This window comes from Felis catus, chromosome A3, assembly GCF_018350175.1.
Source record: "Felis catus isolate Fca126 chromosome A3, F.catus_Fca126_mat1.0, whole genome shotgun sequence".
NCBI classification, from domain to species: Eukaryota; Metazoa; Chordata; class Mammalia; order Carnivora; family Felidae; genus Felis; species Felis catus.
The window spans coordinates 73,515,213-73,533,773 of NC_058370.1; the positions used below are offsets into that span (position 1 = coordinate 73,515,213).

Genomic DNA, 18,561 nt, shown 5'->3' on the forward strand with positions numbered 1-18,561 from the left:
TTTCATCGAAGAAATGAGTCACTTGACATTTGTGTTGTTTTCATACAGCTGATGGAAAATGTCTGGTGTCGGTTGGTTTAGACGATTTTCACAGTATTGTGTTTTGGGACTGGAAAAAGGGAGAAAAGATAGCCACCACAAGGTAAGAAGGTGCTGAGGTCTTGCAGCATCCTGCTGATTATCTTGCTCCAGTAAAGGTCACTAGTTTTCATTTTCTAGGGAGATTTCTTTCATCTTCAAACTCAGATGGAATTCACACAGAAAGCTTAACACTTGAGGGAAAACATACTGCAATATTTCCTAGTGACAAACCTGACTTACAGCAGTTAATGTTTGTTTCAGGGAACTGGAAAATTCTGAAACACTTTCCGGGGAGTTACTTGTCACTTGGGTTTTAGTAATATATGCGCTGTCTTTATCAAAGCTTTTTCCAGCAGTGGAAAAGCAGCTTTTCTCAGACTTGGGCCTTGTCCCTTGTTTTTCTACAGTCTTGCATCTGGTGAAGGAGCGTCAATGTCACTCTAGTCAGAGGTACCATTTGTCATGAAGCTGCCGCATGCTGGAAAAGGAGGCCCCATCGTGTGCATCTGCCACTCGCTTTCAAAGCAGGCAAATTGTTTCCCTAATCTCCCTGTCTTATAAATAGACTTTTCTAAGACCGTCTGCTGTTTATAGACCACCTGTCCTCCGTTACCCCAGGCTCCCTCCCTGCTGAATCAGCCTGAAGTCTCAACACTACTTTCTACTCCTACTTACATAGGGCTTAGCTGTGTGCCCAGCCATGATCAGAGGTCAGCACGGTTGGCAGCCAAGGCCCAGTGATCGAATTTGTTGCCCAAGACAGGTTATCACTTTCCCTCTCCGCTAGTTCTTGTCTACATTAACCAATTTCCCTTCTGTCTTTCGGTATAAAATCATTTTTAAGTTAATGGCTTTGAACCCCAGTATTCACTTTGTAAATTAATACTTCCCTTCACAATATTACATAAGAAAAAAAGGGTTTTTTGCAATTTGATTTAGTAAACGAAAATCTCTCCGTTGCCGGGGGGACTCAGAGGAGGAGCAGATGGAGCCCTGAGGACTCCAGCTGACTGTCTTAGGAGAAAAAGAAAAGCTTTTCTGATAAGTGCGGTTGAGATTAAATTCTTGGCAGCAAAAGACAGCTCCCAAAGCTGCCTGCCCAAGTGGGCCTTCCTGGTATCTGTCAAGTATTCCTCACTGTTCTATCACCCCCAACTGGCACTCGGATTCTGCTCTTGATTAGAACTCTCCTTTCCCTTTAGACTCATGTACTGAATTTTAGTTTAATATTTCTGATAACATACCAACTGCAGTGCAGATTATTGCAGGCAAAGCCTTTGTCTGCATCTCCAAAGCAACAGAAAAGCAATTTTCCTGCTAAAAAAAAAACCCTGTGCAACCTTCTGTGTCTCCCCTGTTGTATGCCAGAAACATTCATAGAAATGGAAGAAAGAAATTTTTATTAATATGTCAAAGGTATCTATTCGATATGCTTGGTAGTGTCACTTCTATTTAGTTAACACAAAGTGACTTAACATCATTATGTTAGTAACACACTTTATTTGTGGAATTGTTCCCAAGCCTTATGTCACATTCCTAAAACAGGACACCTGCAAAATTGCCCTCCAAGAATATTTTTGCATTGTAATATTAACCAGGGCTCTTTCCAAGAAGGAATGTCAAGGATTGCTAAAGTTCTTTGAAGACTACTAGATTTTAAAATAACAAATACGTAAATATTTCCATAAATGCCTATTTCCATCACATTTACACATATTTATATGATCATATAAATATACACATAAATAAAAACCTATTTATGACATTAAGTTACATACTTAAGCAGATAGAAACATTAAAAACTGAGGCATAAGGGTGTCTGGCTGGCTCAGTCAGTAGAGCATGCAACTCTTGATTTGGGGTTTATAAGTTTGAGCCCCATATTGGGTGTAGAGAGTACTAAATATATATATATATCTTAAAAAGAAAAAAACTGGGACCTGAAAGAAGTGACAAAGGAAAACAGGTGATACTTTACTGATGGTACCTTACTGGCTTCAAGGAGTCTTCTTGGTTCCTGAGAGGGCTTAATTTACTCTTAGAAAGGCCAGATCAGTGACACCCCTCCTTTGCACTTTTGTGTGTCAAATCATTGCCAGCGTTGGGCACTAGCAAGGCTTAGCAGTGAGCCTGCTTCTGGCAGCTGGCACTGCTTTGGCCAGACGGTCTTCTACAATAATCCCTCTCTCCCAGGATGTGAGAGTTCCCTGTGGAGGGACGGGCAAGTCAGTAGCCATGATGGTGTCACCACCAATGCTGCAGGCGCCCAGTGGGAAGGTGTGCCTCCAGAACAACACTGCACTCTCCAAACCCACCCCTCCATTGTGAAAATGTTTAATCGAAGCTTCTTTTTTATCAGCTCAGAGAAATTAGAGAAATTCAAGATTGGCATGTAGAGATCTTATTGCACGATCTCTCTGAGACTTGATTAAATCTCTTGGAACAATTTTTTTTTCCTCTTTGTTAACTTTCATAAAAGATTTCAGTTCCCTCCATTAAAAATGAATTTTTAAGTCTTTTTTTTTCCTTTTGAAGTTTGTTCATGTTTTAGTGTAACCTACAAGTAACCCATTTAATAACCAAAGTCAATCTCTTACGGGCCGTGATTAAATGGCCTAATGTCAGTGTCAGAGGTGAATAATGAGATAATCTGGTACCTTTCTTTCCCTTTACTTGCATTTCTAATGCACCAGTAATAGGGCTATGGGGGACAGTGGCTAATTATTCTTGATATGTTTCATCTCAAAAGTTTGAATGCAGTAGATGAAAGAGTTATCAAGGTGCCTAACAAGAATAATTGGGCTGTCAATGTGAAATAACTATGCTACTGGAAAGCCTGGGACACCATGTAGGCCCAGGATGAGCAGGTGTGTATGTACTTCCGTTTTAGCTTTGTTGCTTTATTTATTATAGATCCCTACCTTTACACACCTTTAGTGAATATGACGAAGCCTCCTGTATACCAAATTGGCACATTTCTTTTCTCACTTTCCTTTTTAAAAATGTGTATTTTTTTTTTAGAATAACATTTCTTAAAGTGAAAACAGAGTTTTCAAAATAGTGTGTGATCCTTACAGAAATTCAAAGTCCAAAAAAGCACTGAGAAGAAAATGAAAATCACAATTACACTGCCCACGACATAGCCAACGTTATAGCATACATTCTTCGGTAAACATTGGTCTAGTATTTTGATCTATTTTTATTCATAGGTGAGATTATATAAACACAAAACAGTGTTCATGTCTGTACAGGGAATGTAATTCGTTATACCTGCTCTCAATTTTCCTGTCAGTTTTCTGTAGCATCTTTTCTTTAAAGTTTTTATTAATGATTTAGAATCTGTGGGGATTTTTCTCCAATCAAGAAATCTTTGGATGCTTAAAGTCTCTTAGGGTTATCTGGTTTATTTGTCCTCTTGATGTTTAGCACATTTTCTCTTCTTACATATCTAAACTTGTATCTCTGTCTCCTACTTGTTTCTAATACTTCCAGTGATGTGTCTTGGCCTTAGTGTCCATGCTTCACTTTGGACTTTGATACAAACGAAGGGAGAAAGTTCAAAAATCAATTCCTTCTCCTTTCCCTGCCTGTCATTCTGGGGCCCATGCAATGGGTATGGAGATGTCTGTCCTGTTCTTTTAACTTACTATGGAAAATTTCAAAGTTACGCAGAAGTGGAGGAAACAGCATAATGGACTCCCTTCAGCCCTGTTGCATCAACCTACAGATGGTACAGATCTCTCCCCCCTCATTTTTTTTCGTATTACTTATTTGCTAAAATATTTTAAAGACAGTTTAAGACCACTTGTCATTTGACCTGTATATACTTCATTAAGCATTTCTAATTTTAAAAGCATATTTTTATTTTATTATTTAATTGAAGTAGAGTGTACAATATTATGTTAGTTTCAGGTGTACAACATAATGATTTGACATTTATATACATTATGAAATGCTTACCATGATAAGGGTAGTTATGTCACCATACAAAATTTTTAAAATATTACTTTGTTTCTTGCTGTACTTTGCATCAGTGACTTAGTTATTTTGTAACTTTAAGATTGTACTTCTTAGTCCCTTTCAGCTATTTTGCTCATTCCCCACCAGGTTGTTTTCTGTATTTATGAATCTTTCTATTTTGTTTGATTTGTTCATTTGCTTTGTTTTTTAGATTCCACATGTGAGTGAAATCATATGGCATTTATCACTGTCTGACTTTTTTCACTTAGCGCAATACCCTTTATGTCCATCTATGTTGCCACAATGACAAGATTTCATTCTTTTTAATAGCTGAGTAGTATTCTAGTGTGTGTGTGTGTGTGTGTGTGTGTGTGTGTGTGTGTGTGTGTGGTGTGTTTGTACACACCACATCTTCTTAATCCATTCATGTATGGATGAACACTTGAGTTGCTTCCATAGCTTGTTTATTCTAAATAAAGCTGCAGTAAACATAGGGCCACATATATCTTTCAGAATTAGTGTTTTCATTTTCTTTGGGTAAATACCCAGTAGTGAAATTACTGCATCCTATAATATTTCTGTTTTTAATTTATTGAGGAACCTCCATACTATTTTGTCAACAGTGGCTGCACCGATTTACATTCCTACCAATGGTGCATAGGTTTCCCTTTTCTCCATATCCTCACCAGCACTTGTTATTTCTGGTCTTTTTGATAGTAGTCATTCTGATGCGTGTGGGGTAATACCTCATTGTGGTTTTGATTTGCATTTTTCTGATAATGAGTGATATAGAACATATTTTCATGTGTTTGTTGGCCACCTGTATGTCTTCTTTGGAAAAATATCTATTCAGGTCTTCTGCCCATTTTTTTTTAAAACTTATTTATTTTGAGAGACACAAAAAGTATGAGAGCGGGGAATGGGCAGAGAGAGGGGAAGAGAGAATCCTGAGCAGGTTCCATGAGGTCAGCACACAAAGCCCAATGCGGAGCTTGAACTCAACAAAACTGCAAGATTATGACCTGAGCCGAAACCAAGAGTTAGATGCTCAACCACCTGAGCCACCCATTCACGCCTGCCCATTTTTTAATGGGATTTTTCTATGGTGTTGAGTTGTTTAAGTTCTTTATTCTGAATATTAACCTCTTATTGGATATGTCATTCGCAAATGTCTTCTCCCATTCACTAGGTTGCCTTTTTGTTTTGTTGACAGTTTCCTTTGCTGTGCAAAAGCTTTTTATTTTGGTGTCTTGATAATTTATTTTTGCTTTTGTTTCCCTTGCCTGAGGACACCTATCTAGAAATACGTTATTGATGTCAGTGTCCAAGACATTACTGCCTATGTTTTATTTTAGGACTTTGGTGGTTTCAGGTCTCACATTTCGGTCTTTAATCTATTTGTGTTTACTTTTGTATAAGATATAAGAAATTCCTTTTCGTGTACCTTTCCAGTTTTCCCAGCACCTTTCATTGAAAGGCTGTCTTTTATCCATTATAAATTCTTGCCTCCTTTTTCATAAATTAATTGACCTTATAGGCATGGATTTGCTTCTAGGCTCCTTATGCTGTTCCATTGATTCATGTGTTTGTTTTTGTGCCAGTACCATACTGTTTTGATCACTATAACTTTGTAGTGTATCTTGAAATCTGGGATTTTGATAACCTCCTGCGTTGTTCTTTCCCAATATTTCTTTGGCTATTCAAGGTCTTTGTGGTTCCATAGAAACTTTAGGATTATTTGTTGTAGTTCTTTGAAAAGTGCTATTGATATTTTGATAGGGATTGCACTGAATCTTTAAAGTGCTTTGGGTATTATGGGCATTTTAACAATATTAATTCTTCCAATCCATGAGCATCATGTATTTTTCCTTTAGTTTGTGTTGTCTTCAGTTTCTTTCATCAATATCTTACAGTTTTCAGAGTGTAGTTCTTCAACCTCTGTGGTTAAATTTATTTGTAGGTATTTTATGCTTTTTGGTGCAATTATAAATGGGATCTTTTTAAATTTCTCTTGCTGCTGTTTTGTTATTGGTGTATAGAAATGCAACCGATTTCTGTGTATTAATTTTGTATTCTGCAACTTTATTAAGCTCATTTATTAGTTCCAATAGTAAGACCATATATGAAACACCCACGGCTAACATCATACTGAATGGTGAAAAACTGAAAGCTTTTCCTCTAAGATCAGGAACAAGACAAGGATGTATACTCTTACCACTTTTATTCAACATAGTACTGGAAATATTAACTGCAGAAATCAGGCAAGAAAAAGAAATAAAAGGCATCCAAATTGGTAAGGCAAAAGTAAAACTGTCACTATTTGCATATGTCATGATTGTATATAGAGAAAACCCTAAAAGACTCCACCAAAGGTTCCTCCATGTCTTCTCTTTGCCAATTAAAGCTGCTGTAAACATCCATACAGATTTTTGTGTGGATATAAGTTTTCAAGTCCTTTAAGTAAATACTGAGGAACACAATTGCAGGGTATCATGGTAAGAATGTGTTTAGTTTTGAGGGGTTTTTTTGTTTTGTGTGTGTGCATGTGTGTGTGTGCGTGTGTGCACACGTGCGAGGTCGGAGGGGGGGTGGTTCATTGCTTTTTTTAATCTAAATTTTAGTTAGCTAACATATGGTGCAATATTGGTTTCCAGAGTGGAATTCAATGATTCATCACTTACCTTCAACACCTAGTGCTCATCCCATCAAGTGCCCTCCTTAGTACTCATCACTCATCTAATCCACCTCTCACCCACCACTCTCCATCAACCCTCAGTTTGTTCTCTATTGTTAAGAATTGGTTGTGGTTTGTTTCCCTCTCTCTTCTCCCCCGCCTTTCCCATATGCTCATCTGTTTTGCTTCTTAAATTCCACATATGAATGAAATCATATGGTATTTGTCTTTCTCTGATTGACTTATTTGGCTTAATTATGAATGATGTGGAGCATCTTTTCTTGCATTTGTTAGCCATCTAGATGTCTTCTTTGGAAAAGTGTCTATCCATGTCTTCTGCCCGCTTCTTTACTAGGTTGATTGTTTTTTGGGTGTTGAGTTTGATAAGTTCTTTATAGATTTTGGATACTAACCCTTTATCAGATATGTGGTTGTAAATATCATCTCTCATTTCATAGGCTGCCTTTTAGTTTTGTTGAGAATATGTTTAGTTTTGTAAGAAACAGCCTGTCTTCCAAGGTACCTGTACCATTCTGCATTCCCATCAGCAATGTACAAGAGCTCCTATTGCCCCACATCCTCCAGCATTTGGTGACATACACCAATTACTTTAAAAGTTCATCTTTTCCCCCTTGATTTGAGATCCTATCTTTGTTATATACTACATTTTAATATTCATTTGGGTCTCTTTACACATGTTCTATTTTGCCATTAGTTTATCAATTTGTGCACCAATACCCCACTGTTTTAATTATGGAGGCTTTATAAATTATATTAATATCTAGGAGAGCTACTCTTCCCACTTTTCCTTTTTAGAGTTTTCCTGATGATTACTGCTGGTTTATCCTTCCATGAGAACTTTAAAATCAAGGAGTCTAACCCCAGATTATAAAGCAAATAAACACCAAAAGCTCTTTTTTTTATTGCAATCAAGTTGAAAAAAATTTTTTTAAGTTAGGGAGTATTTACACTTTTATGATTGAATTTTCCAACCAAGAACATGAATGTATTACCATTTTTTAAGTCTTTTTTTCCATCTTACAGATGTGGAGTTTTGTTTCACTCACTTATGTTTGATACAAATTTCTTGTAAATTTATGCCTTGATTTTTTTGCTGTTTATAGAGTCATTTGTTATTACTTTTTGGGTTTTTTTTGTATATATTAAGGTTATTGATTGTTTAATTTTATACACTGCAGCTTGACTAAATTATCTTGTTTGTCATTGTTTTTACATTACTTCTTTTGAATATCCTAGGTAAATAATTATATCATCTGCAAATAGAAATAGTATTACCTCTTCCATTCCAGCTCCTAAGCCTTAAATTTTAAAATCTTACCTAATTGCATTTGTTAATATGTTCAATACAAGGTTAAATAGCAGTGGTAATAATCTTGTTCCTGATTTTATTGGGAATGACATTAAGTAAGAATCTGACTTTGCGTTCACACACACAAAAATACATCTTGAATAAGCTACTGTTTCAGCACTTTATGCTTCTAAAGGATAATGGCGCATACATATGGAGAGTCAGCCTGTGTATAGTTATTCTTGAATGAATCTGGGTTTTTCAATGAGAGCCAAGGACTTGAGGGAAATATAAATGTCTAAGAGATAAATCTCCATTAATTCCTACTTTGCTGAGTGTGAATTGACTATTTTTTAATCACACATGAGTGTTAGATTTTTGTAAAATAACTTTTCAGTATCTGTGAAATGACATAATTTTTCTTAGGCATGTTAATATGATGAATTGTACTATTTGAGTCCTTCATAATAAACTACCCTTGCATTCAGTCATAAAGTCTGATTGTTTGATGTGCTAGTGGATTTTCTTGGCTAGAATTTTATTCAAGGTATTGCTATTTATATTCATTAGAGATATTATTTATATTATCTATCTATATATATTATCTATATATATATATTATTAATTATATAAATATTACTATTTATATTCATTAGAGATATTGGTCAGCTGTGCTCTTTTTGTTAACTGTTTTAATTTACATAATGAAGGTTTTGTCATAATATACCAAAGAAGACCATCAAATAGTCCATTAAATCCATTAAAATCTATTAAGTCCAGTAAATCCTTAAATTCTAACGTGATTATAGTCTATAGCAAAATTTTCCTGGTGCTATGGAACACCAGGTCTAAAGCTCCAGGTCTACAATCAGTCTTCATTTTTATATTTGTCCTTCTGTATCTTTGGTTATCAACTCGTATTTCTGAATGCAGAGCATCCTAAAGTACCTTGACTCAACATACAACATCCTTTCTCTCCCCATTGGTATGAGCCAAGGGCTTCCATTCCTAGTTAATAATTTCTAGCTGAACTTTCATATAACCTAAAGTTATGCTGCCCACAGCAAAGAATATTATATTTGAAGCTTCTCATTAATATGACTCCAGTATCTTCCCCTTTTTCCTGTATAAGACCTCTATATCCTGAGAATTACAATCTTATGCTGGTGGCATGAATTTTATCTTGTGGAGACATTCTGATCCATTATAAATACTTTGTTAATTTGTTTAAAACAAACTACTACACTTTGGTAGCAACATTAGAGTAAGAAGAGAGGGCTCAAACGTGCAAAGGAAAGCAAAGCTCGTGATTTTAATATAGACCTCATGTGTATTTTAAACTATTTTCTAATTTACTTGTCCTGTTACATGTGTTTGATGCAAGTTAAACCAAATGTATACTTTTAATAAAACTCTGTATCAGTACTTCCATGAAAACTGGATTTTTTTTTCTTGTCGGTCTCTTGCAGAGGACATAAGGATAAGATATTTGTGGTAAAGTGTAACCCACACCATGTTGACAAACTGGTTACAGTTGGGATGAAGCACATCAAATTCTGGCAGCAAGCAGGTACTGTTCTTTGGGTTTATCGTTTATGTGGTTGAAGAGCTTTAAAAAAAAAAAAAAAACCGAAATCCAACTGAAAAAAAGGCCACCACCACTACCGAGCAATTTAAAATTAAAATGTGTCAGGAAGACATGCTATCCCATATTCACTCGGCTACTTGATGTCTAAGTTTTAAAACACTTTATATGCTGCTAAGCATGTTTATCGATAACTAGAAAGCTTTGGGAAATGTTCTACTGTGAAAATAATTATTTTCATAGTCATCTGTTCTGAAAGCAGTCATTGTGTTAGACTACTGAGCAGGAAATAAAATAATCACTTTGATTGGGTGGATAAATTTTTCACTACTTTGAAGGTTCTTTTATTTATCGCTGAATTTAACACATGAATTAATCCCTGACACTATACACAGTAGGTGATCCAAATAAATTTTTATGCATCATAATGTTGATAAGGATGAGTAAGTAAGCATGTCAGAACATGCACGCACATTTTATTTTTCTCACTAATAAACCAGACCTGTTATTGGGATTGTGAATTCTTAGTATTGGCTTTGATACCAGGCTTAATCTTACACTGAACAAAACATAAGCAACTGTTCCAGTGCTTTCTACGTTTAAAGAAGAGACAATGGCATCCAACATGTCTGGAGAACCATCCTGTGCATAGTTTTCTGGAATGGGTATGGGCTTCTCAATGCTAGTTGGGAAGTGCAGGGAAATGTGAACATTGCAAGGACAAATCTGAAGTATGTACCTTTTCCTACACAGTGATTCATTTTCTTACCCTAAAGGTCTTATGATAATAATTGAGGTAAGACATACATAACATGTTTACATCTTACATTCCTGCCAGTGCTGTTTTCATTCTCCTTGGTCAGCATGCATGTAGACTTTCCTAGTTACCCCTGGCACTTAGTCACTCCTTCCTCTGTCTGGCACAGAACTGGCACTGAACCTTGGTTAGCCACATGTCTTGTTGGACCGAGATGGCGTCCTCTCTCCAACCAGAACCTAAATCCATCGAATGAAGAAACTTCTTCTTCTCATCTTTATACCCCATCATCAACCACTGTATCTGCCGCAAAGGAGGGATTCAGTAAACATTGAATTAATGAATGTGTAAATGAGAAACCCTCTTAAAATATTTTTATGATTTTTCTGCCATATTTATACATCTGTACATATGTATATATAATGTAGACACCCTGGGTTTTCATTGAAGACAGTCATTCCAAATGCTCATAGAAGGTGTCAGTTTTTCAAAAAATAATACATATTCTTGGTCCACTTCAGGTGGGGGCTTCACCTCTAAAAGAGGAATTTTTGGAAGTGTTGGAAAATTGGAAACAATGATGTGTGTTTCTTATGGGCGAATGGAAGATCTAGTGTTCTCAGGAGCAGCTACTGGAGATATTTTTATTTGGAAAGATATCCTCCTACTGAAGACAGTGAAAGCTCATGATGGGCCTGTGTTTGCTATGTATGCATTGGATAAGGTATGACATATTTTCATCATTAGCTTTCAAAAATTATAAATTAGTCTTTGGAAGGCCCACATCAACAGGATGCTCGTTTCTAAAACCAGTCCTATCTGAATTGGGAAGTAGTTGTCATGAATGTAAATGAGTACAAATATTTTTAAAATTTCACTCATTTAAAATTTTTCTTAAATGCAGTTTCTCTCCACTTTATTCACACTCCTTCTTCGTGGCTCTCACCTCTGAAAATCCCTTAAGAAGTGTTGGGATAATGTACACACCCAGTAGCAGATGAGTCCTGAGGAATATTTCAGCACTCTCTTTCCCCTTTGTACACAATAAGGAAAGACCTCAAAGTACCAACCGGTTCAATTATTATCCTGCTCAGCAATCTGACCAAAAGTCAAGTTGATAACCAGTTTGTTCCTGTGTGGACAGGTTCAGCTTTCACAAGAGTGTTGGAGTGGAAGCTTTTCACTGGCTGTATAAGGGTTTTCCACAGAAACAGAACCAGTGGGATTACAGATTACACATACACAAAAACCAGATGTACTGTAAGGAGCTGGTCCGTGCAGTTATGGAGACTAAGAAGTCCCACTCTGCCCTCGGCAAGCTGTAGACCCTGGAAAGCTGGTGGTATGATTCACAGCAAGTCCAAAGGCCAGGCAACGAGGGATGCCAGTAGTGTAAATCTGTCTGAGGGTGGGAAAAGATGAGATGATTCAGCTCAATCAGTGAGACAGGAAAAACAGGGATGAATTCCCCCTCCTCTGCCTTTTTTATTTGGGCTCTCAAAGAATTATCCAATTCTCACCCACATTGCTCACCCACCTTGGGGAAGGCCATCTACTTTATTGAGTCCACCAATTCATCGCTTCTCGGCCGTTTGGCTAAGGCCAAGTGTGTTGAGTCCACCAATTCAAATACTGCTCTCATCTGGAAATACCCTCACAGATATATAGAGAAATAATATTTGATCAGAGCACCCTCTGACCAATCAAGATGACACAAAATTAATCATCACATCTGCTATATCTCCACTTAAGTTCACCTTTGTCCTGATCTGTCCAGCTACCTTCCTGCCTTGCAGCGATTTTATTTGTTTGTTTTTAAGAAAGATCACACTGTCAGTACTGCTAAAATACTTTGTTCAACCCATTTGCCAGAAAAACCTGTTTTTCAATCACCGCCAGCTTGCTGGTGGTACCAGTTTGTCTGTATTCTCTGACCTCCAAACAGTGGAGGCCAACAAACCTAACTAAGCCAATCCTCATTTTGCATTTACCTGTTCCCAGGAGGGAACTTCTGATCCAGGTACAGAAGTAGGTCCTCATTAGATGTGCAATTATAATGGCTGTTTTAGTGGTTAAGCTGTTGCTTATTGGCAAATTTGTTTTGGGTGAAAGTGCACATTGGATAAGATTAAGGTAGGATGCAAAATTTGAGCAGGTCTAGAAGTTCATGTGCAATAACTTGTTTAAACTCTTTTATTGCTTGGTAAGTTAACCTGAAACATCATGGAAAAGATGAGGATGACACAGCATAATAAACCGGATTTAAATTTAATTTGGGAATTAAATCTTCCCTACAAACCTGTAATGAGAATACAGAATTTAAGGTAAAAAACTTTAAAATATTATTTCCACGTGAACTTCGCTGAAGTAAAGTAAACTAAGTCTCCAAGAAAACAATTAATTACTGAGTATTTTTCATCCGAAAAAAAGATTTTCCTAAGAGCAGGTTGGTATATGTATTTGCCGGAAAGGAAAACTAGTAAAGCCAAGAAATCATAAGCTTAGAACTAGAATAAAAACCACTGTTCAGTAAAACAAACAAACAAACAAACACTGTTCAGTAAAACAATATGTTAGGCATTTTACTTTCCAGGTTTTATAAAAATTAACCTGGAAATTGATGTTCACTGAACAAAACAGGATAGTTTTGTTACATGAACTGCCTAAGTTACTCTTAGTAAATAATGGTGTTCTCTCCTGGAAGTAAGTGTTTAATTTTCAAGTATTTAATAATCATTTTTTTTAATTTTTTTTTTCAACGTTTATTTATTTTTTGGGACAGAGAGAGACAGAGCATGAACGGGGGAGGGGCAGAGAGAGAGGGAGACACAGAATCGGAAACAGGCTCCAGGCTCTGAGCCATCAGCCCAGAGCCTGACGCGGGGCTCGAACTCACGGACCGCGAGATCGTGACCTGGCTGAAGTCGGACGCTTAACCGACTGCGCCACCCAGGCGCCCCTTAATAATCATTTTTAATTGTAACGTTAATTCCAGTTCATTCACTAGGAAGAGATGAGGTACCAGAAACTCTGCCAGGCTTTCAGGCTGGTCCTATTCCCCAGGTACCCACATTGAAGTAGGGGGCTGGGCACAGAATCGGCCATCCATGACCCGGGGTGCCAAGTGCCAACCAAAGGTCTGAGGAAAATGTAAAGAATACACAGTGAGAACATGCTATCCACTGCAGAAGTAGGGGAGCGTGCTTCCAGCCGATATTATATTAATATTCTATGTTACCAGGTTTTTCGGTCTCCTATACTTAGGAAGAAAACACAGACAAAGCTGCTTTTCCCAAGGGGGACCCCTTTTGAGGCCGGGTGGGTAACTTGTCATCTTGATGTATATTTAATTCTTCCCACGTGTGTCTTTGCAGGGTTTTGTAACGGGTGGAAAGGACGGAATTGTGGAGCTCTGGGATGACATGTTTGAAAGATGCTTGAAGACTTACGCCATTAAAAGAGCAGCGTTGTCAACCAGCTCAAAAGGTGCCACTCCCAAATACGTAATAGGAATCTTTCTTTTCTTTTTTTATTTTTTATTTTTATTTTTTTTTCAACATTTTTTATTTATTTTTGGGACAGAGAGAGACAGAGCATGAACGGGGGAGGGGCAGAGAGAGAGGGAGACACAGAATCGAAAACAGGCTCTAGGCTCCGAGCCATCAGCCCAGAGCCTGACGCGGGGTTCGAACTCACGGACCGCAAGATCGTGACCTGGCTGAAGTCGGATGCTTAACCGACTGCACCACCCAGGCGCCCCAGGAATCTTTCTTTTCATAGGAATGGAAAAGATGGTACCAACGTTCTTAGACGGCCATTACCAAATCACTTCTCCTCCTTCTGCATTTAGAGCTCTTAGCCCCTGGTAGAAATATCGAGGGGGATTGCCTAGTATCTGCTTTTGAACTACAAAGACAGATTGTATATAATAATCAGGCTTCTTGTTGTTGTTCTACTAAATATAGTATTTGCAATATTAAGTACTGTATTTCCCCCCTCAGGCTTGCTTTTGGAAGATAACCCTTCAATTCGTGCCATTACTTTGGGACATGGGCATATCCTGGTGGGAACAAAAAATGGGGAGATCCTGGAAATTGACAAAAGCGGCCCAATGACACTGCTCGTTCAGGTACAGTTTACAGATTCTAAAGCACAGTTCCCATCAGAGCCGGGACTAGGGTGAGGCAAGGAGGCCACTTAGGGTTCAGTGTGTAAGTAGGTACTCAGTCTCAGGGTTATGCAACTGCTGTGTTAATTACCTATTGCTGTATAATGAATTGCCACAAATTTAGCAACTTAAAACAATACATGTTTATTTGAAGGTTTTTGTGGGTCAGGAGTCCAAGTGTGGCTTAACTGAGTCCTCTGCTTCAAGTTTCACAAGGTTACAGTAACAGCTGCAGTCTCATCAGAGGTCCACCTGAGGAAGGATCTGCCTCCAGGATCACTCATGTTGTTGGCAAAATTCACTTCCTTGTTGTAGGACTGAGGGCTCCATTTCTTAAAAAAAATGTTTAATGTTTATTTATTTTTGAGATAGAGTTCGAGTGGAGGAGGTCAGAGAGAGACACAGAATCCAAAGCAGGCTCCAGGCTCTGAGCTGTTAGCACAGAGCCCAGAGCAGGGCTCAAACTCATGAACCATGAGATCATGACATGAGCCGGGGTCAGACGCTTAACCAACTGAGCCATCCAGCAGCCCCAAGAGTGCTCCATTTCTTGTTGGCTGTTGGCCAAAGGCCACCTTCAGCTCCTAGAGGTTGCACACAACCTTGCCACATGGGATTCCCCAACATGGCTGCTTGCTTCCTTGAGGCCACCAAAAGAAGGAGAAAAAAAAAAAAGGCAATATGGTCTTATATGACATAATCATATCATCAAATACATGTAATCTTGAACATCCATATCCTTTGCCATATTTTATTGGCTGGCAAATAGCCACAGGTCATGCTACACTCAAAAGGAGGGCTTACGCAGGAGTGAAAACCAGGAGAATCATGAGGGTCACCTCGTGAATGTGTCCATTGCATTCTTTTCCCTGGTCACTGATTATTACTATCCCTACCACATGAAGAGTACATTCCTCTCCCCTAGAGTCCCCAAGAGTGTTATCCCATTACAGTATCTGTTCAAAGTCCGTAACCTCATTGTCTAAATCAAGTCCAGCTATGGACGAGGCTTTTTAGGTATATTTCTTCTCAATCTCTCAATCTAGAAAACTGTCAGAAAAAATTATTTTCTCCACTCACGCCAAATCTGCAAGTGTCTCCTTAGATTTTATGCCTCAGTCTAGTCTCAGTCTTGAGGCATGTAAATGTATGACCTACTTCTTACCCTCCCTCTCCCCTTAAGAATTATATTCAGGTAAAATCACATTAAAATAAACATCAACAGAGTCTTCAAAGATCAGTGAAGTGAAAAAATCTCACTTCAGGGGGTGGGAGTGTGTGGAGATGACAGATAGTCCTGCCCAATTTGGTGATGGATGGACCTTATTTATGGGTGGAAGAGGCTCATGGAAGAGGGTGGGGGTACATTCAGAAGGTGGAGTGAAAAAAAATATGCACTGATTATATAAGTTTCAGGACTTCTGTGGGTCCAGTGGAGGAGCTCCATCTCTGTCTCCTACAAGCTTGCTATGTTAGAGATGAGCCCCAAAATCCCACTGAGAGTGGCCCTCTGATTTGCTGCACCTTGGAGACAGGTGTGCACACATAACCATGGTTTAGAACACTGTGAGGTTTTAAAAATGCATGTACCCAAGCCCCACTCAGTATGTCCCAAATAAGAATGTGTTTAAAAAAGAATTCCGTGTTAAAAACAAACCTCCAAAGCTCTGTCTCTGATTGTGCTTTGGAGACAGGACTGAGAATGTGCTGGAGGTACATCCAGGAGGTGTCGCTTCTCTGTTCTCCAGCTGATCTTGATTTTGTTTCCTTCCCAATGAATCTCTTTTTCTTTCTGGCCATGACTTCTTATTGAATTTTATTGAAAAGTGACTATTTCTTTCTAATGCCCGAGTGTTTGAACTTTAATTTGTTTGCACACATGCTATATTGCTAAATATTTGTTCACATCCTTACTATATTATGACTTAAACAATACTGTAAGATTTAAATTCTGTTTTCTAATTTAAAAAATATTACAGTTGAGCTTAATTTCATTTAAATATCTTTTAAACTTGAAAATAAAAGCTTTTAGCCTTTCATTCTCTATAATTCTGTTCTTTCCCCTATTTGGTTCTGTTGCTCTAATAATAAAAGCAGCCACGAGTACCACTTATTGAGTGCCTACTATGTGTCAGGCAATACTGTTGCACAGAATTTATTTCTCCACAACAGATTTGCTCAGTTGAAATTGTTTAAAAGATGAGGGACCCACTGCCCAGTAAATTGTCCACATCCATGTGCTAAGAACTATAGAGCTGGATTTCAAACCAAGGTTTGTCAGATACCAGAGCCTTTCCTTTTGCACTACACCGGGCTGTTCTCCAAATGTCTCGGCATGGAGACTGCCAGAGAGCCATGCAGAAGGCGTGGCCTCCTGATCTGTGGGCAGACAGTAATACTGGTGGAACCTTCAGAAAAAAATGTTGGTTACCACCATCTTGTCTCCTTACGCTCGTACCATTCTTTTCCTTTTCTGTCAGCATCTCTCTTTCCTCTTCTTGTCTATCACTCCTTTGCCATTTCCTCCTAAGCAGAACTAAGTAGTTCAATTCAATCAGTGTTTGTTGGGCTCCTGCTGAGATCAGCCTTGTGCTACATGCTGTGCACAGTGGAATAGGGCTTCCTAACCTCTTGGGGCTCACAGGCCTGCTCTGAGAGAGGTTGGACACTGAGGGAAAGTTAAGGAACAGGAAGCATGATTAAGACCATCAACTACCCTGCTGTGGGAAGATGTCAGAACCACTTTGCCAGTTTCAATAACATGGCAACTCAGTGTCACTTGAAATAGATTCCTTATTTTTTTTTAAGAGAAGGCAGTCTGGGTTGGGGGAGAGAAGTGATAGGAGATGAGTTCTGAAAACTCCCATTGTGTATTCTTTGAATATAATCGACTCTGAATTATGCACCTATTTACTACCAGCTTTATGGGTGATCAGTAGGAAGGTAAGATTCCAAGCTCATTTCTCTGCCACTTGAGATACTTCCAGCCTGTCTTGCTCACTGTCCATTCCTATGTTACACAGAAATTTAGTCCTGTCACGTTAGGAAAATATGACGTCTACGTAAATATATGAGACAGTTGTTGAAAAGGATCTCAGAGGTGTGTCCTGTCCTCAAGCCAAATGTAAAAGGAACTTGGTCTGTGAAATGGCTCCAAGCAGATCCATTCTGGGGGAACACTGGGGTTGACACCTGACCTGTCCTCTGACCATGACCTTTGTGGTAGGAGGCTTCAGATGGGAAGACAACTAGAAAACTAATGAGGTGCTCCAGATGCAATATATTCACTCTTTGGCCCTTGTCAGCTAGTTGAATGTCAGCTCTATTTGGAACTTTGTATCTTCTGCCAAATTACTCTTTTGCTCAAACAATTTCCCTGTTAAACCAGAATCATCCAGTTTCTCTCTGGAAAGCCACCTGTTCCCTGAAGCATTCCAAGTACAAACACCTTTCACTTGCCTGTATGGTCTTCCTTTTTGCTTTACTAAGCAAAGACTTTTTCTAAATGGCCACTAAAAGCAGAAATTCAGTGAACAGTCTGGTCTCTTATTGTTCTGTGCACTAATCTATTCTCTACACTGCTTTATCAAGTAATAAATTGTAGGAATCAGAGTCATTTTCTTCCTAATTGTTCATTTTTAAAATCGTTTTATCTCAATATTTCTAATCCAGTTAGGTGTGTTTGTGATATGATATAGGTATATGGAATTGGTCCAATGTCAATTAAGCACCTTTCAGTTTTCTGATATACCCTGGGTAGAATAATTTCTGAACCAACACTGAACTTGAGTTATTCCCAGGACGCTTGATTTGAAAACTGAGCTCTCTTTACTTTTGTTTTGCCAAATATTATGCATTCACAGGACTAAAATGGAATTAAATGAACAAGAATATTGCTCTGATAGAGATAGGTGGTACCTATATCTTTTAGAAAATGAGTTTATCGAAAAAGGTGTTTTATGTCATGATCAAGCTGTTTTCCAAGTATATTTGTATCTATATATACTGGGTTAACTCAATATCAAGC

General features: G+C 38.1%; 1 protein-coding gene across 12 annotated transcripts in view; it reads left to right on the forward strand.

Moving 5' to 3' along the window:
* EML6 (EMAP like 6) overlaps positions 1-18,561 on the forward strand; it is a 313,172-nt gene that overhangs the window by 224,520 nt on the left and 70,091 nt on the right. For all 12 annotated transcript variants that reach the window (XM_045054220.1, XM_019827205.3, XM_019827201.3 and 9 more), the window contains 5 exons: positions 49-142; positions 9,494-9,594; positions 10,888-11,090; positions 13,741-13,852; positions 14,368-14,495. In XM_045054220.1, coding sequence (XP_044910155.1) covers positions 49-142; positions 9,494-9,594; positions 10,888-11,090; positions 13,741-13,852; positions 14,368-14,495 — 638 coding nt within the window. The remainder of the gene's footprint in view (positions 1-48; positions 143-9,493; positions 9,595-10,887; positions 11,091-13,740; positions 13,853-14,367; positions 14,496-18,561) is intronic.